Source organism: Microplitis demolitor, chromosome 4 (assembly GCF_026212275.2).
Source record: "Microplitis demolitor isolate Queensland-Clemson2020A chromosome 4, iyMicDemo2.1a, whole genome shotgun sequence".
NCBI lineage: Eukaryota > Metazoa > Arthropoda > Insecta > Hymenoptera > Braconidae > Microplitis > Microplitis demolitor.
The window spans coordinates 13111468-13139141 of NC_068548.1; the positions used below are offsets into that span (position 1 = coordinate 13111468).

Below are 27674 nucleotides of genomic sequence, written 5' to 3' on the forward strand. Positions count from 1 at the left end.
ATATCATACAATCGCATAGAATTGGACCCATTCAAATTTGAACTACCCGCTGAAATGGTATACGTATTATACCAGGCTGACGGCTGTGCATGTGGATATGCTTGTGCCAATGGAGCTTGTGAGTGTGTAGCTGTATCTGCAGATACATTATTATTGCTAGGTGGATGTGTATAAGTATACGAGGGTGTCGGCTGGACGTTCATGTGCACTGGTAACGTATGAATTAGTGGTGGGACCGTCGGGTGTGCGTACGGTTCATGCGCAGGCAAGCCAGGCATGGCGAACTGCTGTCCGTTCGCTTGCGTTGCCGAAATGGGTGCATGTGGATGTGGGATGACTGGGCGAGTAGAGAGGGGATTTGCTGCTTGTGACGTCACAGTGGCAGCAGGGAATAACTCTCTCGGCATCCATATGCTTGATGCGTCTGGTCGAAAAGTTGGGGGTGGAAATTGAGCACCTGGGGGTCGCAAGACCGTGCTCGATATACAAAGCAAATGCTGACGTTCTGCCCGCAAAGCTCCAATTTCTGCCTGTAGACCTGAAACTACATTTTGTAATACGGCAACGGAGGTCGTATTTCGAGACTCTGAAATTGGTACAATCCCACTAACGTTATGGTGGTAGACGTTAGCGTTACCGCCGGAACTAGTAGTATAAACATTGTTATTATTATTTACCGATTGGTTTTGGGTACAAATGGTATTGTTGTGTATTTTTTTGTTTGTCAGGGTTATTAGCCGAGGTAACTGGAAGCGATGCTTGTGAAATCGGCGTTCTCGGTAGCGTCATTTCGGCGGGAAACTGTCTCAGTAAATTCTTTTCAAAAGAATAATTTATAAAATTTTATTATTGATAATTTTTACTTAATCCGAGCTGATAATAATCTCGTCGGATTATAAATAGATTTATTTAATCAAGAATTATTGTAATACGAATCTTTTTAGAACTGTAAAGATTATTTATTTATAAATTAATAGTTTATTTGAGTTATTGAAATTCTTGATAACTAATAAATTTTGTTTATTACTTTAATGACTTATTTTGGTTATTGAAATTTTCAATGACTCATAAAAATTCTTATTTATTACTACAAAGATTCTATAGATTGTTTACTTAAGTGCTTAGTTTATTTGAAGACAATTTTGTCGAGCAAAAGATATTTTAAACCGGAAACGAATATAGTAATCTTTTGTGTTGTACAGAAAGTAATAAATTTCTTTACTACACTTAGAAAATATTCGAACTAAAGTTTTATTTTAATATTCTGTTATGTAAAAATGATTAATTTATAGAAAATTATTTATTTTAAATGATTTAATTATTTAGTATTTAGTCTTAGCGTATTAGGCTAATAGACCGGGAACTCCGAGTTTTATGTTTATTGAGAATAGGTTTGTTTGAATAAATTGATCATCAATTGAATTTAATACATATATTATTTAAAAGAAAGTTAGTTAAGTTACAATATTATTTCAATTATTATAATTATTGCACAATGGTTTAAATTTAATATTTTCTTTCGTATAATAAGTTTACAATATTGTTAAATTCATAAATAGTAATATTTAAAATGTACCTGATAAAGTTGAGGTATCTTGTTAATTTAATTTTTGCTATAGTTGATATCACTTACGATTTTACTTTACTTTTACAAATTGTTTAATTTCTATTCGACAAAACTTACGCGTGGTCTATTGAGACTTACAAAAACTGTACGATGTTACCACTAGATAGGTCAAAGCACGGAGAGAGCGAACATTCAGAAGTTTTCTGGGTCCGAGATTTTTGCGGTCCTTTAATTGTTGATTGGAGAGAGAACCCAATGCCCAATCAGCTATCGAATTTCGGGGACTTTTACCCTCTCTTCGGATGGTTCGGAAAACCGCTATAGTGGCGGTCTATCGTGTACATTGACGCAAAAGTATAGGTTATGGGTTATGCACTGTAGATTTGTGATAATGGATAGGCGCATCTATACATACACACATATGTACTCAGAGATCTTAATGTTAACTTGTACCTTACTATATGAAAAATTAATATTCCTTAAATTTTTTACGTAACTAAATTATTCGAGCGTTTAACTACAGTTGAATAAAGTATATTAACAATTGATTGAAAATTTAATGAACAATTTAATCAATCATTGTTAATAATTAATTTGTAGTTTCTGAATTTGTTCATTTGTATATTTTTTTTTAACATTTAAACTCTCTTTTATTTTATAGTTTCATTCTTTTATCTTTAATTATTTATTATTCTTTTTCGGTTATAAACTAAAATGTTGCTAGAGAAGTTTATTTATTATTGTGAAATTTTTATTTTCCTAAACTTAATTTATTATCTTTTATATTCTGTTTAGACAGTAGACCAAAAGATATTTTTTCTAAAGAATTTATAATTACGAAAATTTCCCAGTCTGAAACTTTTATTGCCACAGTGCATTTAAGAGTATTTTTAAGTTTGAAGATTTCCGGATAATAGCCTCTAATATTCTTTTCAATGGACTACAAGTTCCTTTACGTATAACAAAACTCTCTTTCACTTGTTTGCTGAAATTTTTGAGGCCTTAATGCATTGAGGTGTTAGACTAAGTGCTTAAGTAAGGGACATGGACCCTTCTTATCTTATTACCTGGTCTACAAACGAACGAAAAACTTATGAGGGTCTTCAAAATAAAAAAAAGGAATTATTTGTAAGAATTATAAAAGAAAAATGTCTTACATAACAATTCTAAGTATTTATTTTTATTATTTACTTCGGGTTGTCTTTGTGCGTAAGCAAAGAATCATAAACTGTAAAGAAGTAAACACTAGCGTCTCGGGTTACGACGCGTGTAGCTAGTATACGCTCAAGGTCAAAATATAACGAGATACTTAGAGGAACGAAACCAGCACACAATATTACAATGATAAATAATTTAAAATAAATAATTTATAGTAAATCGATAATAGTTAGAATAAATAAATTGAAGAAGCAATTAAATATTTTATAAAATTTTGATGCAGATGATAAGTGAAAAATGGAATGAGGCGGTGAATGTAGAGAATTAAAATTTTATACTGGTAAGAAATTTTTGAAATTATCACAGAAAAGTTTTATGAGAATTTTTTCAGGATGTCGTGAGAAAAATGAATAAAATTTTCTATTGCCCATTTGAACGACTGCAAAGTCCCTGTTCGAGCGCCAGTTGAGACAAACCGCTTTTCGTTTTCGCGATTTTAACCAGCAGCCACTAGAATTCGCGCGTTGAACCCTGGCTTAGGCTGGCTTCTAACAAATTTTTATTTTACTTGGACAGAGCAGTGGGCTGAAGTTCTTGCAAAGCAAAGACCCGCACTTATTCAAACACAGCAACGTATAGAAAATTTACCAACTTACCTCACGGCTTATTATTTATCAATGGATTTCTTAAAATGAATAGATTTATTAATTCTTACTTAATAATATTCTTAACAGACGATTTAATAATTCTTACCAGTAAAATAGGAAAATAAAGAATATGAGCGAAAGATAGAGTGAAATGAAATAATTAGAAAGATGCAAGTTTTATTGCCAATTATAATAAAATTCAATTAAAAAAGTTATTAAAATTGAAAAGAAAAGAAGTCAATTATGATTGCCTTACCTTTTGTGCTGAAGTATATATTTATATTTTTTTCCTGAGATAATTCCCGCGTTGTAGACCCTTGAATTGGCTTCTCGGTCTCAATGCAAACAATCTCCGGATGAGGTGGGTGATGGCTTATTGCTTAACTTATTTTATGAATAATACACCAAATTTATTGTCACTTATGTTTTTTTTTTTATTTTAAACTCCAATTCTAATTTGGTAATAAAAACTCCTTTAATTTCCTTTGAAGAAAATAGAGCTAATACTCTTTAAAGGGATATCTTTATTACCTTAATCATTAAATAATTATACTCACAATTTTTGGATTTGAATTTTTGGATATAATAATGTTCACAAATTTGAATTAACACTTAACACTCACAACCAATAACACTTTTATCCACTCGTAAATTTATCTCTTTTGATACGGAAATTTTTATTTTATGTAGAATTTAAAAATTCCTTCATTTTCCTTTGCAGGAAATAGAAGCAGTGCTCTTTAAAGGAGTTGGCTTTTAACGTTGAACATTTATTTAAAATTTCTTTTTATTATACTTGTTTCCGCGATGGGTGATTTTTTTTTATAATTATTTTATGGATTTATAAAAGCCATTTTTATCGGTTTTACTAAATATGAAAATTCAGGATACTGCTGTACCTAGTTTGCGACTCTTGACTGAAAACTTTGAATTCAGCTGATAACCGAAATGCAAGCCTGTGTTCAGTAGGGTGATTATGTTCTTCGAAATTTTCGTTAAAGGCCGCAACCATGGGGGTCCGAGTTTAAGGGAAAGGGAAGTTTTAGGTGAGTTGCATCTTGTGAGATGTCCCGTTGACGGAACTTAATTTAGTCAATGCTAATTGTGCGCATTAGGGCGATCTTAGCCGACAATAAGTGGGGACCGAATACGAGAATGAAAGACAGAAAGAAAGAAATCTGGTAGAATAGGTTTGTCACACTTCATTGAACCCATCCTTGTTTCTCTCAAGAGAAAATGGAATTTCTATTCCTATGGAGTGTTCAACATGAGTGACTGTAGGAGAAGTTTGCGAAGTCGGACATAACATTATTATTATTATTATTATTATTATTATTGTTATTATTATTATTGTTATTATTATTATTATTATAAACGGCCCTAAAAAACCGGTGATTCTAGAGTTATTACGGTTTAAACAATAAAATTGTTATTAACAATTGTTTGCACCCTATTTGAACAAAATGGACTCGATTTTCGTGATCCTTGGCCGAAAATACGTAAGATAAAAATTGGTCCAGCTTTGGCCAACAAAATGCTTATAACAGGGTGTCTGCTACCTTGGTCGTCCTTTTTAAGGGCACTACTGGAAGTATTCAACGGTCTTCTAGAACCGGGTCTTAATCGCTCAAGGTCGTTGTAAATTTATTTCAAAGAGAAGGATGGGGAAGGACAATCTATAATTAATTAATATTTTATTTAAAATCACAATTTTAACCTTTTTAAACTTATACCTTTTAACTTATACCTTTTAATCTTAATAAACCTTATACTGTAATAAAACATAACCTTATGACCTTGAATGAGTTTGTCGACTGTATTTCATTTGCCCCATGTTTCAATTGCCCCATGTTGGATTCGCCCAAACCAACATGGCGTTCACAAAGAATCGTATGTCAGCGCCATCTATTGTGTAAAAAATGAACTAAAAATAAAAATTTAAAAAGATACAATAAATAACAAGTCAAATCAGACCACTACACGGCTCCAAGGCGGTTCTTCTCATAGTTATCTATCAGAAAAGTACAGTGGTACTTTTGGTAAACATATGCAATATTTCATAGTCATAATTCTTTGGGATCTTGATAAGGATTTTGTTACCTTGCCTTGAAATTTTATCAATTTTTTTCAAATTTTAGGAAATTTTATAAAACTTAATGAAATATTACAAAATCGGAGTCTCAGCTCTCTACAAAATTTTTCAAATTCTATGAAATTTTATAAAATTGTAATAAATTTTATGAAAATTATCTGATGGTTTCTAATTAAATATTATAAATTATTTTTTAAATTTATAAATATCCATAAAACTTTATATGATAATATTAAATTTAATAACAGTAGCTTGTTGGGATTTTGATTATGCTCGATGCTGCTTAACTTAGGTGACCGCTCGAGACACACGAGAAGCGTTCGGCTGTTTCTGACACCTTCCGTGATTTATTATTTTATTTAAGTACTTGATAAAGTAACTGCACATTTCGAAAAAAGAACTATGGAAGAAAAAATAACTGAAAGCCGTGTTGCATTCCAATTCGACACTTATTATTAATTTTGAGTCGTTTGATAATGTATTGGGTACGTTTCCGATAGTAAACTATATAGAAGAAACCATTCGGAGAAGGTGTCGGCGTACAATTTGACTTGTTATTTATTGTAAGTACTTGATAATTTATACTGTCCGTTCTCAATAAAGAACTATAGAAGAAACCACGTGGGGAGGTGTTAAGGTCCGATTCAACGTCTGTTCAAAGTGTATCTTAATGTATACAACTTTAAAAATTAAATAATTCTAATCAATTTACGACCTAACTAGAACAGTAAAATTGTTGAGAATCAATTAGAAGTATAGTGAGCAAATGAGAGCTCTGGAAAATCTGAATTTGACCAGATTCGCGATAACAGCCATTACATTTGATCGGGCATAAATTCTTAATGTGTATAACTTTGAAATTGATATATTTCTAACCATTTTACGACCCAACTAAAACAGTAAAATTGTTCAGAATCAATTAGAAGTATAGTGAGCAAATGAGAGCTCTGAGAAAATCTGAATTTGACCAGATTCGCGATAACAGCCTTTACATCTGATCGGACATAAATTCTTAATGTGTATAACTTTAAAATCTGTATATTTCAAACCATTTCACGACCTAACTAAAACAGTAGAATTGTTCAGAATCAATTTGAAGTATAGTGAGCAAATGGTAGCTCTGAGAAAAATTGAATTTGACCTGATTCACAATAACAGCCATTACCTTCGATCCGACATAATTTCTAAACGTGAAAAACTTTAAAATTGATACATTTCTAACCATTTCACGACCAAACTAAAACAGTGAAATTGTTCAGAATCAATTTGAAGTATAGTGAGGAAATGGTAGCTCTGAGAAAAATTGAATTTGACCTGATTTGCGATAACAGCCATCACCTTTGATCCGACATAATTTCTAAACGTGAAAAACATTAAAATTGATACATTTCTAACCATTTCACGACCTAACTAAAACAGTAAAATTGTTCAGAATCAATTTGAAGTATAGGGAAGAAATAATAGCACTGAGAAAAATTGAATTTGACCTGATTCGCGATAACAGCCATCACCTTTGATCCGACATAATTTCTAAACGTGAAAAACTTTAGAATTGATACATTTCTAACCATTCCACGACCTAACTAAAACAGTGAAATTGTTCAGAATCAATTTGAAGTATAGTGAGGAAATGGTAGCTCTGAGAAAAATTGAATTTGACCAGATTCGCGATAACAGCCATTACCTTTGATCCGACATAATTTCTAAACGTGAAAAACTTTAAAATTGATACATTTCTAACTATTTCACGACCTAACTAAAACAGTAAAATTGTTCAGAATCAATTTGAAGTATAGTGAGGAAATGGTAGCTCTGAGAAAAATTGAATTTGACCAGATTCGCGATAACAGCCATTACCTTTGATCCGACATAATTTCTAAACGTGAAAAACTTTAAAATTGATACATTTCTAACTATTTCACGACCTAACTAAAACAGTAAAATTGTTCAGAATCAATTTGAAGTATAGTGAGGAAATGGTAGCTCTGAGAAAAATTGAATTTGACCTGATTCGCGATAACAGCCATTACATTTGATCCGACATAATTTCGGAATGTGATTAACTTTAAAATTGATATAGTCCTAACCATTTTACGACCTAACTAAAACAGTGAAATTGTTCAGAATCAATTTGAAGTATAGTGAGGAAATGGTAGCTCTGAGAAAATCTGAATTTGACCAGATTCGCGATAACAGCCTTCATATTTTATCCGACGTCTGTTCAAAGTGTATCTTAATGTTTATAACTCCGAAATCTGTATATTTCTAACCAATTTACGACCTAACTGCAACAGTAAAATTGTTTAGAATCAATTAAAAATATGTGAGCAAAGAAAGCTCTGTCTAGTATTAAGTTTAATATAATCATATAATACATATAATATATTTAATTTAATATAATAAAGTTTTATGGATGTTTATAAATTTAAAAAATAATTTATGATATTTAATTAGAAACCATCAGAAATTTTTCATAAAATTTGTTACAATTTTATGAAATTTCATAGAATTTGAAAAATTTGGTAGAGAGCTGAATCTTCGATTTTGTAATATTTCATTAAGTTTTAGAAAATTTCCTAAAATATCAGATCAATATGTTGGATCTGGTTAAAATATAGTTCATGATCTAATATTTTTTTAACTTCGCGCTAAAAAAATCAATGATCTTTAAAAAATTTGGGATTTCATTTTTATAGTTATTACTGACAGTAAAATTTTATCGAATATTATGAATTTTCTCACAATTTGATCATACCATTATTGGGATAAAATATTATAACTTTTAAATAATTTCACGGAAAAAAAATTTTTCACTACCACTGTACTTTTCTGATAGATAACTACGAGAAGAACCGCCTTGGAGCCGTGTAGTGGTCCGATTTGACTTGTTATTTATTGTAAGTACTTGATAATTTATTCTGTCCGTTCTCAATGGAGAACTATTCAAGAAACCACGTGGGGAGGTGTTGGGGTCCGATTCAACTTTTAATGTTTGTTTTAAGTACTCGATAATGTATTCGATACATTCCCGATGGTAAACTTCGAAAGAAACCATCTGGAGCAAGTGTTGGCATTCGATTTGACTTTTATTATTTATTTAAAGTGTTCGATACCATATTCAATAGGTTCCCGATGATGAACTATGGAAGAAACCACGTGGGGAGGTGTTGTGGTCCGATTCGACTTTTATTATTTATTTCGACTACTCAGCAAAGTATTCTGTTACGTTTACCGTAAAATCCTACGGAGGTGATCTAAATTTTCCACCTTTTTTGAGTTTTTATTAGCGCTCCTTTTTTAATTTTGTGTAACGGTGTAAATGTTGTTATTTATTTAATTATTCTTTAGTTTTTATTATTTCATCAGTATTTTTTTAAATTTTTATTTTTAGTTTATTTTTTACACAATTGATGGCGCTGACATACGATTCTTTGTTAACGCCATGGTGGTTGGGGCAATTGAAACATGGGGCAAATGAAATACAGTCAGTTTGTCAACTACCTTTGACCATCATACACACACTCACGCGATTGAGTCCCCTGGTCTATTATTACACACACATTCTTTAATTATAGTTAAAATTATTCTTATCTTAATGGTTAGAATATTGACTAGATTAAGAATAATTTTTCGGCACGTGGTTTTTGAAAGGTCCGCAAAATTCTATGACACAGTAAATCCGGCCATCTTGCATGGATTCTTCGAGAAGCTTTAAGAACAGTAGATTCTTTAGCGTCTGGCTGACGAACTTAATTCCACGTTGATTAATTAATAACTAATAATTAATTTACCTAGTTCGGCCTAGATGCGAAGATAACGTGATGGACACGACGAACGATTTTGTATGACTATTAATTTAGTAATTCTGGCCCAGGCCTAGAATTAAATTAATAAATATCTGCGACGATTTTATATACAGCTACGACTTGTATCTTGTCCTCGTTTTGGTTGTCAAATATTTCCGTTTAGGTCCGATTTTCGAATTTCTAAGAGATCTTGATGTTTTAAGATTCTAGGAAGCTATCCTGACTAATCTCGAGATGATGTCCGAGTGTATGTATGTACGTACGTACGTATGTAAATATCTGTAACTTTCAAACCGATGAACCGATTTTTATCGTCAAGGTGTCATTCAACGCGGTTTATCAATCTCTGAAAGTTGAAAAAAATTGGGCTTGATCAGTAGAGTTCGTTCAGAGATATATCAAAAATAAACTTTTTTGAAAAATGTTTTTTTTTTTTGATTAACCTGTAATGTCCTCGATGGATGGATTCCAAAATCAACTGGGCTCTGAAGCTTTATAAGCCGCGTCGAATGCCACCTCGACTATCAAAATCGGTTCATTCGTTCAAAAGAAATTGTTGTCGAAAGAATTAAAAAAAAAAATTTTTTTAGTATTTTCGACATTTCTCAAAAACGACTACATAAATCAATTTAAAAATCTGATCAGTTGTAGAAAATAAAATGCACTTAAACCGTCTTAATCGGTTGATTCGTTCGAGTGACATCGTTTGAGAAAAAAAGGTAAAAAACGTTTTTTTTTTTTCGAAAACAAAGGCATACAAATGTATTTTCGAGCTCGAAAATATATTTACAATCATTTTTCGAGCTCAAGGAACTCGAAAGCAGCGGGAAGCTGTGGGGCTGGCCCGCAGGATCAATTGATAGATCAATTTTTTTATATGTATTGTACGTTGAGAGTTGACATACTTTTTCAAAGGCTTCTAAAATGTTCTTAGTTATTATTATATTAATATTTATTTATTCCAGGGGACCATCCGGAGTTTGGACTCTAGAAGAGAAAGGCTTGAAACCTAAAAATAATATTTCATTCGATGAAGCTGTGCCCACAAAGACTCACATGGCGTTGAAGAAGTTGACTGAAATTGGTAAATAAATATGACTGCTTATTTCAAATATATGTATATATATATATATATATATATATATATGTAACGACTAAGTCGTACAATTAAAAATTAAACATTTGAGGGATTCCGCCGTCACTCGGCGCTCGAAGGTTTTGGTAATTACCCTTACCTATTTACTATATATTTTTCGTATAACACTATAATTAGTGACTAGCTTTGAGACAGATTGACACGTGCAGCTAAAGTTTTGTTATAACGCTACTATTCTGTAATGCATTAATTATAATAAATAACCAATTGTTATTTTACGTAGTGAATTAAGTTATTCCCCAATCCACATGGATTCCTACATTGGTGACCCTGCGACGTGATACCCTATCACGTATCTGACGTACTCCACATCTACATTTGGCGCGTTCCTTTCTTCACAGGTCGAAGTGCGACTAGTACTCCCAAAAACTGAGAGAAACAAGTACGCCCACTTGTCCGATGACTCGAACTCAGATAATTCTCGCTCTTGGTTCGTTCTTTCCTTCGCACGTTGAGTACACGCTGTCCTCCCACAAAAGAACTTGTCGGAACGGCCATGGATGCAATACACCAAAGACCTCAACGTTGTTTCCAAAAAGGGGAGCCCTGTGGTGGTTCAGCTTCCTTCTGCGAGATGGCATTGTACCAGTTGCCTCTCGCAATACCTCGTCCCTACACCTATTTCAATATATTACATTTTCAACATGTAACTTCTAACTTGGCGTCTTAGGTGGGGTATACGATAGACACTCCTAACTGAGGAGTCTCAGCTATCGTATACTCAGACGGAGCGCCTCTCACCCCATAAATACATTTTTCCATCGCTCCTCTCCTCATTATCATTCATAACGTTACACTCTCTGCTATGTAGCGATTTAGGCAGAAATTGTTTCAATCTAAACCTAAAGAGTCGCCGCCACACATATATATATATATATATATATATATATATATATACATATATATATATATATATATATGTATATATTAGGGCAGCCCAAAAAAAACCGACTATTTTTTTTTCGAGTCTCTTATGAAAATTTGTTGGATTACGATGTTTTAAGAAGCTGTTTAAAAAATCAGCTCGATAAAAATTTTTCAAGAGGAGTTATCTAGTAAGGTGTGAAAGGGAGACGGGAGGGGGTGGTGATACCAATAGTGAAGAAGGGGGAGGGTAGCGTAGTGGAAGAGTATAGGGGAGTGACGCTGACACAGACGGCGTGTAAGATGTATGTAGGAATGCTAGAAAGAGATTTTGAGAGAAAGTAGAAGGAAGAGGGTTGCTACCACCGAGTCAAGCTGGATTTAGGAAAGGAATGAGAACGATAGATAACATCTATGTGTTAAGTTATTTGTTGAACAGGGAGGTGAGGAAGGACTAAGGGAAATCGATGTTGTTATTCGTAGATTTGAAGTCAGCGCTTGACTCGGTGGATAGAAGGAAATTGTTTGAATGTTTAAGGGGGAGGGAGATTAGAGGAGGACTGGTGAGGAGGTGTAAGGTGGTGTTAAGTGAGATGGCTAGTAAAGTGTGAGTGGGAAAAGAGAGTGGAGAGAAGTTCTGGATAGAGAGGGGAGTTAGGCAAGGATGCCCGATGAGTCTCCTTTGATTTGTTTTGTTTTTGTCGGATATGGATGATGAGTTAGAAAAAGAAAGATGGTTGAAGTAGAGTTGGGATGAGGGAAAAAAATGTGTATGAGTTGGCGTATGCAGACGATGTGGTCTTGATGGCAACGGAGGAGGGGGAAATAAGAAGAATGGTTAGGACACTGGGAAAATATATATAGAAGGAACAGGGTTGGAAGTAAATACAGGGAAGACAAAATTCATAAGGTGTAAAAAAGGTGGGGTCAGGTATAGGAAAGTAAGCTGGCAATGGATGGATGAGGTGATAGAAGAAGTGATAAAGTATGTGTATTTGGGGTATGTATTCAAAACGAATGTGGGTCAGGAGGATCATGTCAGAGAGAGTGAGTGAGGAAAGGAGCGAGTATGTTAGGGCAGTTTTGGGGAAAAGGGAAAAAAAAGTTCAGGAACGACTGAGAGAGAAGGATATGGCTGTTTGATAAGTTAGTGTGGTCGATAGTGAGTTACGGGGTGGAGATTTGGGGATGGGGGAAAAGAGAGGAGGTGGAGAAACTGCAAAAAAGGTACTTGATATGGTTGTTAGGGGTTACAAGGAGGGTTCCGGGATATATGGTAAGAGAAGAGCTACGCAGTGATAAGATGGCGGTGAGAGCAGGAATGAAAGCATGGGGGTATGATAAAAAAATAGACGAAGAAAAAAGAGGAGAACTAGCGTGGAGATATCAGTTAGAAATGAGAAAAAGAGTGAACGCAGGAAAAGGTATAGAGGGTTGGGAAAATGAAAGGCTACTACGAGAAAACAGGGAGGGATTTAGTAGAAGTAGAGAGGAAATGGGAGACGAGAGAAATGAGAGGGGAAAGGATAATGGAAGCAGATAGGAGAAGGCAGTAGGAGGATAGATGGGAAAGGATTAGGGATTCGAAGGGAAACAGAGAATACAAATATATTAAAGGGATAGGGGTATCGGGATATTTCGAGCGGGGCTGGAAGGAAAAGAGGTGGAGGTGGCGAGGTTCAGACTAGGGGATGGAATGAATGGGGGTAGGTATTCGGGAAAAGAGGAGGAGAGGATATGTGGATGTGCGGGTTTAAGGAAAAGACATGGGAAAATGTGTGGTAGCTTTGTTCGGGTTTAGGGGTAAAGAAGGGGTGGAGATGAAAAAGGAAGTGTGAGGGGAGGGCGGGCAAGGGAAAAAGTGGATTAAAGAACTGGAGAAGTTGAGGGGGCAAGGAGGGAAGGATCGTTAGGGAAAGAGCAACGGTAGCGGAGGTCACGGGATGTATGTAGTGGAGATATGAAAAAAGGCAAAAGAGTTTTTTCTTTTGAAAATTTCTTTTTTTCTTGTTGCCAGGTAGTGTGAGAAATGAAAGATGGAAGGATAGAATTATGTAAAGGAATGTTATGTAGGATAAAGTTTTTGGATAAGAAATATTTCTTGATGTAAAATGGATTTGTTTATGCTTAAAATTGTTTGTGTATATGTTGATTTTTTTTTGTAATTTATGTAGTTGTGAAAAGAAGCCAGTGTTACGTTTTGGGAAATTACCCAAAATTAATTAAAAATAAAAATAATTTTTAATTATTTAATTTTATCCAGGTTTGGCCTCGTTAGAGTGTCTATAGACCCCTGGTGGGCCGTGGTCGTCGATTATTTTATTAATTATTAATTTTAATTGTTTTTCGCGATTTTAAGTATTTTCGATGCCGGTTCCAACTCCATATAATTATTTTTACAATAACAGGCGAATGGTAGGAAAATTGGCAGGAAATTTGAGGGAAACCCGAACTGCTGTTGAGCGCTCAGGGTTATAGGACAGGGTGGAACAGCTGATAAGCGCTCGCCCCTGGGTGATAATAATGTTATGGACAGGCCATGGTGTAGGTGAAAATATTGGGGTGCCAATGGGCACCCCACAATAAGGTTAAATTAATTTAGGATTAATTATAATTTATTAATTATGGCTGGAGAGCAGAGGTTTGAGCTCTAGGAGCTCTCTCTAAAGACTGACTATTAGACGTTATAAGAATATAATAGAGCCAACAGAGTTAACAAAGTGTCGACGCTGCATCTCAGGTTCCCAGTGAGAGAATCGTCGTGTCCCGGGTCTCATGCATCGTCATCTGTTTTGACTACCCGCGAGCCACGGCGACTCTCTTATAGTAACCGATTTCCGTTATATTGCGTAAAATTAATTTAATAAAAATAATATATATAATTTAACCAATAAAATATTACGGGAACGTAACACCAGGTTCTAACCCGCAAGGAAGATTTGAAAACCAATAAAAAAAACAGAAATGTGAAAAAAACTCGGTGAAAATTCTGCTGGGCTCTAAACGCGAACTGTTGTTTTTCTGATCGCTGGGCCTGAACGGTAGTTACTGGAAGAACCTACTAATATTGAACTGATACTTTGATATGTCCTACTTATTTATTTTACTACAACCACTCGGTTTTATGAAATATAAACAGCAAATTCATGAATATTTTCAATTTAGAAAAAAAAAATGATTTCGTACTGTTACCTTCTAGCTTTAATTATCTTCAAATAACAATTTCCAGAAGTTTCTTCGAAGTCTCGACTTATTTATCTACTACAATTGGCGAATAAATAGATTGACACTTCTTATAATGATCAATGAATCAAAGCATCGTTACTTTGTTGACGAAATTATTTCTTTTACCGCCAACAATATAACGGAAATCTCTTGTGATAAGAGAATCGCCGTGGTTCGTGGATAGTCTAAACAGATGACGATGCATGAGACCCAGGCCACGGCGATTCTCTCATAAGAAACCTGAGATGCAACGTTAACATTTTGATGTATAATACCAAAGGGCGACAGAATCAAGGCAGTCGATCATAAGATCTAGCAGAGCTAAAAACTCTACAAAAACCTACTGGCTTGATCCTGTCACCCGGACTTTAAGGCAAAATACATGTCCGTATTTCTCTTAAAATACGCACTCCTCATTTAAACTTTGGGCGCTGATACCGGCAGCCCAAACGTTTCCTTTCCGAATCCAGAATTCATGCCGAGAAGCCGAAGGTCAGGCAAGAAGGCTCAGCTACGTCGCATATTACGAACGGTAGTAGAAGGCCTCGGGCGATCTCATCACGGGCTGTCTGAATTGTGGGTTGTTGCCGAGGAAGTCCTACTCGATCCGGTGACGGTGGTGGTTCAAAATCTGGTTAACGAGTTCCCCAATTCGGGTGTCGCGTTAAGTGAAGTTCGTGAGCCGTCGAGCTCTTGCGTTGTTGAGCCATCAGGCTCTGGTGGTGTGACCCACCAGTTAGAGTCACTCGCCTTTACGGAGGTACCGGTTCTTCAAAGCTCGTCCTGTTTAGAGGAGGATGCAAAGGAGAACCCAGCCTTCGGGCCGGCATCAGCAAGGGCTAGCAGTTGGTTCCTATGTACGTTCCATCCGTCCGGCCACCTAGCGGAAGTATCTCGTTCCACGATCCTCGTTATGGGTACTCCTCTGAAGTCTATTTCAAGGCCACCGGCAAGGACGCATACGCACCGGCGGAGGCAAAGAAGTTACGAAAAAAAGGGATTATTTGGGCCGAAGTATGAGGCCCATAATCTCCACCATGGTAAGTCGATAAAACTTATTGCATAAAATAGGAGAAGGTCAGCAGCTGACATACCTGGTGTCTATTGACACCCTAACGACGTCAACCTGGTATTTTAAAAATATCCTCTTTTATAAATGGAGAAGCCAGAATGTAACAGCACTATTTTTATTATAATAATAATTATTATTATTTCTTGTATTTAAATACCAAGGAATGGGACCAAATGGCAAAAATTATATACATTGAGTAAATGCTTCACGTGATTATAATAGGTACATAGATAGCTTAAATATATAAATCTCATGAAACTCATATTTACATAATAACTTTTATACATTGCCACATAATCATTTTTCATTTTAACCAGCTTATTATTCACTAATTAATCAAGATTTAAAAGATAATCAAACACTTTGGTCTTGAAAGACTCTAAACTAAGAGAGTTAAGGATTTCAGATGGCAAATCTTACCAGAACCGTATAGCTAATACTATAAACAAGTGCTCATAAGTTGTAATAGCAAAGGTTGCGATTATGAAGGTGATATCATTGTTTTGTGCAGCTATCCTGCGCGATCGTCTGATAGTAGGATGATCTATAAATAGACCACGTAGAAATTATGGCTCACCGAAGGACAGTAATTTGAAGAATAGGCAGGCTACATAGTATAACCTTAATGACTCTACATTTAAACAATTTAGTGAACATCGACAGGGTGTTAAATATCCGTCTCATGACAGATTATATATAAATCGAATAGCCTAGTTTATAAGTTTGCTATCAAGTTCATTCGATAAGTTTAGAAACACCACCGAGCAATAACCAATGATGGGAAAAAATAATGGCAGAAACTAATAATTTACGGGACCGTATTGACAAAATGTACTTCCTGTGCTTTAGACTATTCAGTGCACCATAAACCAGGCGTGATAACTGTGAGATGTGCACATCCCAGGTAAGACTTCTTGAAAGATGGACCCCTAGATATTTAGTGAAATTTACATACGGTATTACACTTCCATCTATTGTGATCTCAGGAAGCACGTAACGTTCAAGTAGTTTTAACTTGTGTTTATTTCCCAAGATCATAACCTTGGTCTTTTGATGATTTATTTCAAGTCTATTTTCACGGGCCCAGTCTACTACATTCTGCTACCGCTCGAGCATCAGCAACCAGACGAAAAGCTGCGTCATTTAGTTGGAATAATTTAAAGTGTAGGTAAGTGTAGAGGAAATTCAATGTTAGAGATTTATGAGTAAAGCAGATTACACCACCACCTCTAATGTAGCGACCAGAATCATCAAGTAATCCTCTATCATAATAAACAATAGCATAATCATCAAGTGTGATTGATATTTCAGGATTTAATCAGAATTTCACTACTAAAATTATATGAGGCTGTGTTTCAGCAATCATACGTTGAAATTCAGTTATATGTACTAAATAACTGTTTATGTCAAGACTTAGAATTTTAAGGGTGGTAAGTAAAGTAGTTGGCTGGTTTAGTAATGGCTATTCTAATTTATTTAAATCATCACTGGTGTGAATCACAATCTTACTCGAATTATCATCCTTGTTTATAAAAAAAAGTGCTTTTATATTCCCATGAATACTTATACTTTATATTTTGAGCTTTTACTTTAGTAAGCTTCACTAGTTTGTGAGTTTCAGCATGCAAGAATTCGTTTATCACTACGTGTCCTCTAGACGCAGGAAGACTATTTATCTTAAAAATATCTTTAGCCAACATCTTCTGGGAGTGACGTTCGACATCGATAATATGATCACGGATCTGAGGTGATTTGAGATTGAAAATAAATGAGCAGCATGTATTATAGTTTTTCTTGAAAGATCTTTCTTTCCTTTTAAAACCCAGCACTAAAAATATCGTTTTCAAGATTTGAAAGCTCAAGCTTATCAAGAATTTGTTTTATAATCTACGATGATGATAATTCAGACACCACTTTATCAGGAACCCCAAAGACCAACAATTGAGACCATGAACGATTATTAAGTTGTTTATGAGTGTTTAGTAAGTTTAAAAGCGAATCTATTTTTGAATTTAGCAACGCAATGGAATTTAATTTTCTTCTTATTTTTTGGCATTTGAGGATACACTATTAGTCAGTTTCTTGATTTGTTCTACAGAGGATGCATGGTTTTCACAGATCTCAGCTAAGATTCTATTCACCGAGTATAAATCTTCTGACAGCTTAGTAATTTTACCAATACTTAATTCTAGTTCATCAGATAACTTCTTTATGTCCTCACTATGTTTGCTCAAACCTTCGGAGAGATTTCGTGATTTCTGAGTGTTTTTGAACGACGTATCAAGCAACAAATTCATTTTTTCATCCATATGTAGTTTAGATTAATCTAGTTTATTAAGCGGAACTTCATTCAGTTTTGGAGAATTTGTAGCAACTGAAGAGAAAAAAACAGAGTCCCCTCTAACAGGTAATACAGGTTGTGTTCTTGGTGAGGAAGTTATCGACTTGAAACTAGATTGTGATGATTTTCGACGACTTAAACTTGAAACGCCGGACGGTCCTAGGAAGTTAACCCATCCGGCATCAATGCTAAAAAGATGACATAATGCTATCCAAAAAATGTCACCTTTAAAAGATCAGAAAAATGTTATCGTTTTGATAACTTAATATTGAGGTCATTTAACAGAAATCTGAGCAAAATGATAACTATTTCTGGATGTCTCTAGAACATCAAAAAAATAACTTTCTTATGAGACTATAATAACCTCAACTTTCACCAGCTAATGCGATTGTAACCTATAAGTATCAATGATTATAAACATTATTTATTGATTCTGCTCTAGAGTAATTACATATAATTAGTTATTATAAATACAATAGCAAAATGACGAAAAGAAAGAATTTTAAAAATTCGTGTAAAGGTCAAAAAAATGAACGAATACGTTTTTTTTTAAATAAATTACATAATTTTGAAAATTCATTTAGTGATGAAAGTGAAATAGTAAAAAATAATTCATGCGTTGTGAGTAATAATATATTTTGTGATGAATTGGATGATGTTGATAATGAATAAAATATTAATACAGACAATAAAATTGGTGGCGAAAAACTTAATGAAAATGAAATAAGTAATTACAGTTCTGACAGTGAAACTAGTGGCAATTCTGACTCACGTATATTATCGATCTGTAATCAATTAAAAAAGAATGCTTTAATAGCTATGAATGAAACAAGTTTATTATCGAAACTAGCTTAGTGGGTGACTGATTCCAATATATCACGTGAAGCAGCGAATAAACTCCTAAAAATATTAAAAACACCGAATCAAGAAAAAATCAGTAATCTACCTCTTGATTCTCGGACCTTACTCGGTACACCGGAAACACCGATAGTAACTCGTGAAGTTCCTCCTGGTCAATATTTTCATAACAGGTTAAAAAATGCCTTGACTGATCAGTTGAGAATTATTGATTATTATACTCTACCGGACTTGATTGTCATTAATGTTAATATCGATGGGCTGCCGATTGCTAAAAGTTCAACGAGTCAACTTTATCCTTCTGTTATCTTTGGGATAACTATTTCTGGTGTCAGATCAGAAAAATGTTATCTTTATGAGCTCCGTATGTCATCTTTCTGCCGAACGGGAAAGCGTGTAGGTAGTTGGCGAATAGATCAGATTGGTTGTTTATTATTCATTTGGTTAAACAAAATTTACATTAGAAGCAAAGCTGTAGCTTTGCAGTATTAGTAATAAGAAGACCATTTTTTACATTATAGAGTCTTGTAAGAATTGTACTACAATATTACGGATAAATGAATTAATACATATAAATAATTAAATGTGCTGTAGTTTCAAATAGTAATAAATTAGTAAGAATTGCCTGTGTCATTAAGAAAATACTGGCTAATCGGTAAATCAAGTCACCAAATCGTTATCGTCTGAATTAAGGAGCCAAGTAAACAGATTTGACTTGAAAGTGGCGGAATCACGTGCAAGTTTAATGTCGTCAGGAAGGCTGTTCCAAAGGTATGGTGCTATTACCGCAAAGGCCGCTTTGTATAAGCTCGTCTGGTGATTTGGAACCGTCAAAGTAATTGCAGCACTTTGATTACGCAGTGCACGAGCAGCTGTGTATATGGATATAAGTTCAGCAAGACACGAAAGAGTATGTTCGTGGATTGCCGCCCAGGTGATGTTCAGCATACTTCGAACTCTAGTTTTACGGATAGTAAGCCAGTGTAGTTCTTTTCTGGCCTGCGTTATGTGGGCATCCCAGGACAGGTCCAGTACGAAGCGGATACCTTTATTGGTAAGACGTTGAAGCTTACCGTCTAGTACAAAGCCCAGGCCATATATTACTGCTGAGCAGTAGTTGATATGTGGCTGTATAATTGCATTTACTAGTTTTGCGCATATTCACATCAGTGATGTGACGCAAGTTGTATAGCTCGTACAGGGATGAATTCACTTTACTGGTTACAAGCTTGACATGATCCTCGAAGGTCAACTTGGAGTTATTGATGACACCAAGATTACGGACGCTGGAAACAATAGGAATATCAATTCCATCACAGTCCAAGCTAATTTGTGAGGTATCAATATCGTTGATAAAGGACCTTGTGCCCATTAAGATAGCCTTTGTCTTTTCTAGGTTAAGTTGTAGCCGATTTTTGGCTGCCCAGTTTTTAATGCTAGCTATGTAAGAATTCAACTTCTGCACTCAGTGTTCGAGCTCATATGGTTAACAGGCAAGATATATTTACAAGTCATCTGTATACAGCAAGCGCCTACAAAACCGAATGCACATTCCGATGTCATTTACAAATAGTGAGAAGAGTAATGGCCCTAGTTAGAGCCTTAAGGGACACCTATGTCAGTGTACATCCAGTCAGTTAGATTTCCATCAGAATCCTTGACTGCCTGAAAACGAATAGAGAGAGAGGTGAATCAGTCGGAGATAACGGCGTAGAGTACGAGTTACTACAGCAACTATTAGGTAGTTTTTAGTTTTTAGAACTTCTTTATAACAACTGGGATAATACGCAAGCTTGTAAATTTGCAGGCAACAGATTTTGTCACAGCTCTCTTACATTTAGCACAATTCATACCAGCCATCGAGTTTAAACATAAACATAAACTGTCAAATTTATAACCAGCAGCACAAATATGTAGTGGCGACGTCTGAGGGGTGATATTGACACTGAGTTTGATGATATAAAGCCGTGAGAGTAGATTTTAGTGGCACTAGACTAATTTCACTCAAATAGAAAAATAAACACCTAAATTAGTGTCCTGATATGAAATAACCTCAAAGTCGATGCCTCGTTTGAATAAACATATGTTATCTAGTTCCATATAAGATAATTCCAATGATTTTTAGCAACCTCGAAACATTGCAAAAAGACGCTTGCAACTATTATCTGCAAGAAAAAGCCCGAGGGCAAAACAAGCAGAAAAATATTTCAAACACGGAGTGAAAAAATAGACGTGAGTTCAGTACTTACGTGAAAGCGGAAATTGCATAATTTTTTAAAATAAAACTCATTAAATTTAATTGATGATTTATCAAGAATCCAGTTGAATTATCTTGCTCGACTACCAGTATTAAAAATAATATTCATTATGAAAATTAATGAGCTATTTCTTAATTAAATTGATTTTTATAAGTAAAATATAAAATTACGGGCTTTCATTGCAAATAATAACGAACTAAAAAGAGAGCTACGATTACGAGACTAATCTAATATTAACAATTATCTTTTATTTTTGAATAATATTCGAATCTCAGTTCAAGTTTCAACCCAACTGTAAAACCTTTCACAAGTCCCAACCGTAATACAGCTGAGTATTTGAATACTTCCGGGCGAATCGACCTACAGCCGATCATTTATAAACCAAGAAATAACTCCTTCACTATCTACTAGAAGGGAGACATGAATCCAGATTTACCCGCGATTGTTCACTGTGTCACGTAACGATTCAAATTAGTTAACTTTAGTTAGTAGTAAGTTGAATATTTTAATTTTATGTCTAAATTTGAATCATTGCGCGGGCATTCCGCCATTTCGCCGATGGAGACGGCAGTCCACGCACAGTGCTGGCGCATGCGCGCCGCGTATAAGAGAGCACGTGTACAAAATAAATTTTAATTTATAATTTAAAAATACAAACAATTGATTTTCGTTAATTTTAAGTATTTATTTATAATCTTCAAACAGTTGGGATGCATAATCCAGCGTAACATTATGCCCAAACAATTGTTTAACATATTATTTTATTTAAACTTGTCATTCGACTAAGGATGTCAGTTTTGGTTTTGGAAAATATTGACCGCCGGGTAAAGGTAAATCAATACCTTGGCTATATTCCCGACGTCAATTTTATGATTTTTAAATAATTATTATTTCAGTTATTGGATAAAACAAAAATATGTAGATAATATGAATAAATAGTTCATATATTTAAATAATTATTCATGTATCATTCAGGATTGATTTGATTATCGGAAGATATTAATTTAGAGTAAGTACTTTGGATTTCTTTCACGGCATATATTTTCATGTGATAACCTCCCCCGGTAGTTGTTGGTCGCCGCGGCGAGGGAAATTAATTTATTAATGATTGATTACTGAATGATACATGGTATTTATTATAAATAATTATTGTTAATTATTGGTAAAGGATAAAAAAATTGTAGTTATTTATTATTGTTATTGGGAAAATTTAAAAACTAAATAATTGTTTCTTTAACTTAAAATTAAATTAAGAATATTAATTAAGCTAAATTATATTTATTTTGTTTTGTCTATTCAGTTTATATAATTTATTGTAATACTGCGATCATATTTTGTGGCAATCACCAGGTATTATTGTTGTTAATAATTTATTAAAATTAAATATTGTGAATTATTATTATTTTTCTATTGTTTATAAAAATTAAACTCGGAAACCAACAGCTGTCGGGGAAAATTTAATATTTATTTTCCTCTGAATCTTTTCCTACTGTTTCATTTCATTTTTCCTGTTCTTATTTATTACTTGTATGTAATTGTTTATCGTATATTTACTATTTTTCTTTTTCATTATTTATTACGTTTCTCTCGAGTGTCAATCCGCTTCGCCACAGGTCACTTGCTCGGATTTTCCCTCGTGAATTCCCCCTGGATAAATTTTGTCCGTTTTAAGTAAATGGTCTGACGCCTGCGTGCACTAACCCAGCCTGATGAGCTGGTCTAGGCACGACAACATTTCATTATTATTTATAATTTAACAATTATTTAAATTTATTATTTTATTTTAATTTGATCTTGGTATTTATCATTACTTAATATCGTTTATTATTAGTTATTATTATTTAGTATCACGCGTGGGCGACCGCATACGCTATATTACGCTGTTCCGCGTCTCCGTCGCGAAACTTCAGCTAGGTATACGTTATAACTGTAAATTTTATTACCAATGTTGGTGTCAAAAACGAAAAAAAATTATTCCGTCATCAGCATGCTTGTTTTAAAATGACCGGGTATTTTCGCTTGTCCAAGAGCAGCTGAACAACCAACTGACTTCAAGGTCAGAATAGTGTGGGCTCACTCGCAATTTGGGCCCTGCATGTATTTTCTCGTATGCATTGCCGGGTCAAGCCAGCACGATAGATCCGCTACTGGCCGACCAATCAAAAAAATTGGCAGCTAACTATTGAGTGTTTGCGCGCTTTTAAGCCAATAACAAAATTCGCTTCAGCAGACAGGCTGCACACGTCACCATCGCGTGGCAACCAAGGAAGAAGACGCTGCTATTACATTCATTATCCTCTGTGAAGTCAAAAGTATAGCTTCGTGCTATATCTTACGCCTCACTATTGAACCTTTTACTAATTTTTCTTGTATTAACAATCTGCTAACTATCCGTGGAATAGGCTCAATAATTAGTTCGTATATTTAGGCGGTTATTTATTGTTCGAGGCTAATTACATATATTAAATTACTGCATGCTTTTGTTTGAAATCGCTGAGACCACGCGTTTAGTTTTGTACGTGATTTATATTACAATTGCATTCGCCATTTATAATATTCTGTCGCATTCACTATTTGATAGTATTTCATTATTAAGTATTTGTGTACAAAGTGTAAATAAAATCAAATTCTTAATTTCTTATATTTCTGTGGATTGATTTTTGATTATTAAATCTAGCACACTTACACCAGATATCTTTAGGGTATTCGCACTATACAAACATTTTTTCTTGGAAACAGGTTTAAAAGTTTCATTTACATATAAAAATACGCCTGTAAAATTAGAGTTCTTAATATTATCATTAAGATGTTCTGCACCGCACTTTTCTAATTTTCATAACAACAACATGGAAAAAAATTTTTTTGCGTCTTCTGATTTTTATAACTAGCTAATGATGTGTCGTAGGAAAAATCTGCAGAAATAATTTTGTATGGAATTAAATGCTTTTTAATGGAGCTCTCTATTTGAAACTCCATAGTCAACCGTTTTAAGGTTATAGTCGATCAAAAGTTAAAATACCTATAATTATACCTTTTTTTTTAGACATGATTTTTTGGTAAAATATGAATCTTATTATTAATAGATTCTTATTAATAGTTTATTTTTACAATAATGACAAAATTGTACACTTTAAAATAAGATTTCAGTAGAAATTAGCTCAAAATTAAGTTTTCGTTCTAATCTTTGTGAAATAATAACATGCGTTTATTTTTTTTTTAAATTTACCATATTACAGTAATAATTGTAATATTTCTTTTCCAAAGTAGAACACAAAATGAATTTAGAGCTAATTCTTATTGATAAATTGTTTGAAAGTGAACAATTTTTCTATTTTTATATAAACTAACTATTAATTAGTATCTATTAACAATGAGATTCTAATTAGTATTAATTAGTATCGATTAACAATAAGATTCTAATGAGTATTAATTAGTATCTATTAACAATAAGATTCGTGTTTTACAAAAAAATTTTCATGTCCATTTTTTTTTAAAAAATTGATAGTTCCGCAGCAAAATTTGAAAAAAAAAAATAAAATTATAGGCATTTTAACGTTCGGCTGACTATAACTTTTAAATGGTTAACTTGATGAAATTTTGACAAGAGAATTCCTTTGTAAAGCATTTAATTTCCTAAAAAATCACGTCTGTTGATTTTTCTATGACGCATCGTTAGCTAGGTATAAGAATCAGGAGAAGCGAAAAAAAATTTTTCCATGTTATTCTTATGGAAAATATAAAAGTACGATATGGAGCCTCTTGATGTTAATGTTAATAGTTCTCATTGTCACAGGCATAATTCGAGCCTCAAACGCGATAGCCAGAGAGGTTGTACTTTGTAACCGACTTATCGTGAAATCCGGATTTTCTTACTTTCAATCATTTGTACCGATTTTATAAGTCACCTCTGTGAATAAAAAAAATACACCAATGCCTAGGGAACATTCTAAAGAATAACTTGGATTTAATTAAAAATTTCTTGTGACAAACTCTTGAGATGATAATTAAGTATAGCGGAGTGATCACCTTAAGCTCTTAATTATATCATTAAAGTTTCTTATTTTTAGCCCAATATTGGGCTGCACATAATTTGCTCGATGGAAAATAAATCGTTTATTGCATAGAGTTAATAAGTTCTATTAAATTATGCATAAATAATTATAAATAATTTTTTTGCGTTGTGACTAAAAGTAACCTAAAAACTGGTGAATATTATTATTATTCGCAGCCAATATAATTTTTATTTATTTTTTTTTTTTTTCAGTATATATATGTATATTATAAGGTCTTGCCCATACCCAATCTCGCCAATCGAGTCGAATTCATATACCAATTAAATTCGCGCAACCAAATCAAATTCAATTTTGAAACCAGATCGAATTCATGGATCGGCGACGGGATGAACCTCAGGGCTGAAAGACCTCACACTCTTTGTATGAAAAATTCTTCCGGCAACAGCTGGGATTCGAACCCACGCCTGGCCAGTGATCAAGTTCGAGAGGCCTAGGTATTACGCCTTAGACCGCTCGGCCATGATCACCGGTTGCCAATATTATTATTATTCTATAGGTCATTGGCGCCATCTCATGGTCTTCCAACTGAGTTTGTCTTATAGTCATACGCTGTTGGTACAGTAGAGTATCGCTGGAAATTAAAATTAAAAACAATAATAAACATTTGTGTGGTTACACCTATGCACTAGTGGAGTAATTATATGTACAAATTTCATTTTTATTATCACTTAGTGAAGTACACAGTTATCTCTAATGATGCCTGACACAAATATTGTTGACACCGAAATTCTGGATAATATCAGAAATAATCAGACGATTACTGTACTGCAGGTAAAATGCCGAGCATGCTCTCACATTATAACATCAGACGTGGTAAATTTTTCTGTGCTCGGCTACTTATCATCCTTTATGTGCAAAAAATGCTCTTATAGTTGCAAATGATAGCTACCACAAATGTTGTAGACCTAAAAAACAGGCATATTTAGATGACATCAAGGATCTGCTGAGCTCCCTTAGAACTGATGTACAAAAAGACTTTAAGAAAACTATTGAAGGTCTACAAGAGTCCTTTAATGAGACCATGAACAAATTGGATGCTAAAATTGTAGCAGTGGAGAAGAAAAATATAACGCTTTACTGAAAAGGTTGGTGGTATTGAAACTGATCTTGACAAAAACACTGCGGCTGTTAAAGACTTAGAAAGTAGATTTGTATCGTTCACGTCAACTGATCCCGATTCTCAATATGCTCGTATACTAGCTGAAGTTGAGGACAGAGCGTATCGTCGGAAAAATGTTATTGTGTTTGATCTTGCTGAATCCACTGAGTTATCAATTGCGGCTCGTGTCGTCCAAGATAACAGTACAGTCACTGACATCTGTGCTGCACTCAATATCAAATCTGCAGGTTCATACTCATATCGTATTGGTAAATACTCTACCGTCTCACTTAAGCCACCTCCTCTAAAGATTGTTTTCAATAATCCTATGTATGTTGACCAACTTATTCAGAACCAGGTGTTGACGTAGCAAGGCAACAACCTACCAACTCTGCTCCAAAAAACATTTCAATTTCGATAGACTTTATACCTCAGCAGCAACAGCTATAGAAGAGTATGAAAGTGGAGCTAAAACGTTGTCAAGCGGAAGGAGAGACGGATCTTCGGCTAGTGATAAGAAACGGATCCTATGTCACAATCAAGAATCAACGTCAAAAGACAGCACCGGTAGTCAACATTAATTACTACAATGAAGCAGTTTAGCATTTATTATCAGAATGTGTGAGGATTAAACACGAAATTGCATAAAGTATTAATTGATACAATAGAGTTTGAGTATGACATGTACATATTTACGGAAACCTGGCTCAACTAGGGAACTTTTTCTGCTGCACTATTTGACAGTAATTTATACTCTGTTTTTAGGTATGACCGGCGGAAGGCTCAGCAAGACAGGGGATGGAGTACTAATCTCGTGCAAATTAGATTATGAAGCAAAATCCATTAATTTGGATTTTGTCACACACAATTCCCTAAATTGATGTTGGTATTTCTGTTGGCTCCGGTAATTTAATATATATATATATATATATATATATATATATATATATATATATATATACCACCTGACCTCCATTCCCAAATATTTGCTGACTTCTTTGATTGAGTCTCGTCTCTGGATGTCTTGAATGCCGGATCGTTGTTACTCGTTGGTAACTTTAACTCTCCGCTTTTCTACGCTCACTTTAATAGTTACCGCTATAGCATCAAGTCTGATTTACTATTTTCTTTTATTACGTTGCATAATCTAGTACAATTAAATAATGTGCTTAATACTCATGGTTGGACCCTTGATTTGGTATTTTCATTTGCTGCTTGCCTGGTCGAGCGTATTAATTATCCTGTTGTTAAAATAGACCAATATCGTCCAGTGCTAGCCATAAATATACAGTCATTACTAGACAAATTGACTCACACTCAAGACCTTTTTATTTTTTAATTTTTTTATGTATGTATTTTTATATGTATATATTTTTATGTTATATATATATATATATATATATATATATATATATATATATATATATATATATATATATATTGAGACAAACCGCTTTT

General features: G+C 34.0%; 1 protein-coding gene across 1 annotated transcript in view; it reads left to right on the forward strand.

Annotated features, from left to right (window-relative positions):
- LOC103576000 (NAD-dependent protein deacetylase Sirt6) overlaps window positions 1-10598 on the forward strand; it is a 44883-nt gene extending 34285 nt beyond the window's left edge. Inside the window, exon 3 of the mRNA XM_014442883.2 lies at window positions 10236-10598. Coding sequence (XP_014298369.2) covers window positions 10236-10362 — 127 coding nt within the window. The 3' untranslated portion in view covers window positions 10363-10598. The remainder of the gene's footprint in view (window positions 1-10235) is intronic.
- The last annotated feature ends 17076 nt before the right edge of the window (window positions 10599-27674 follow it).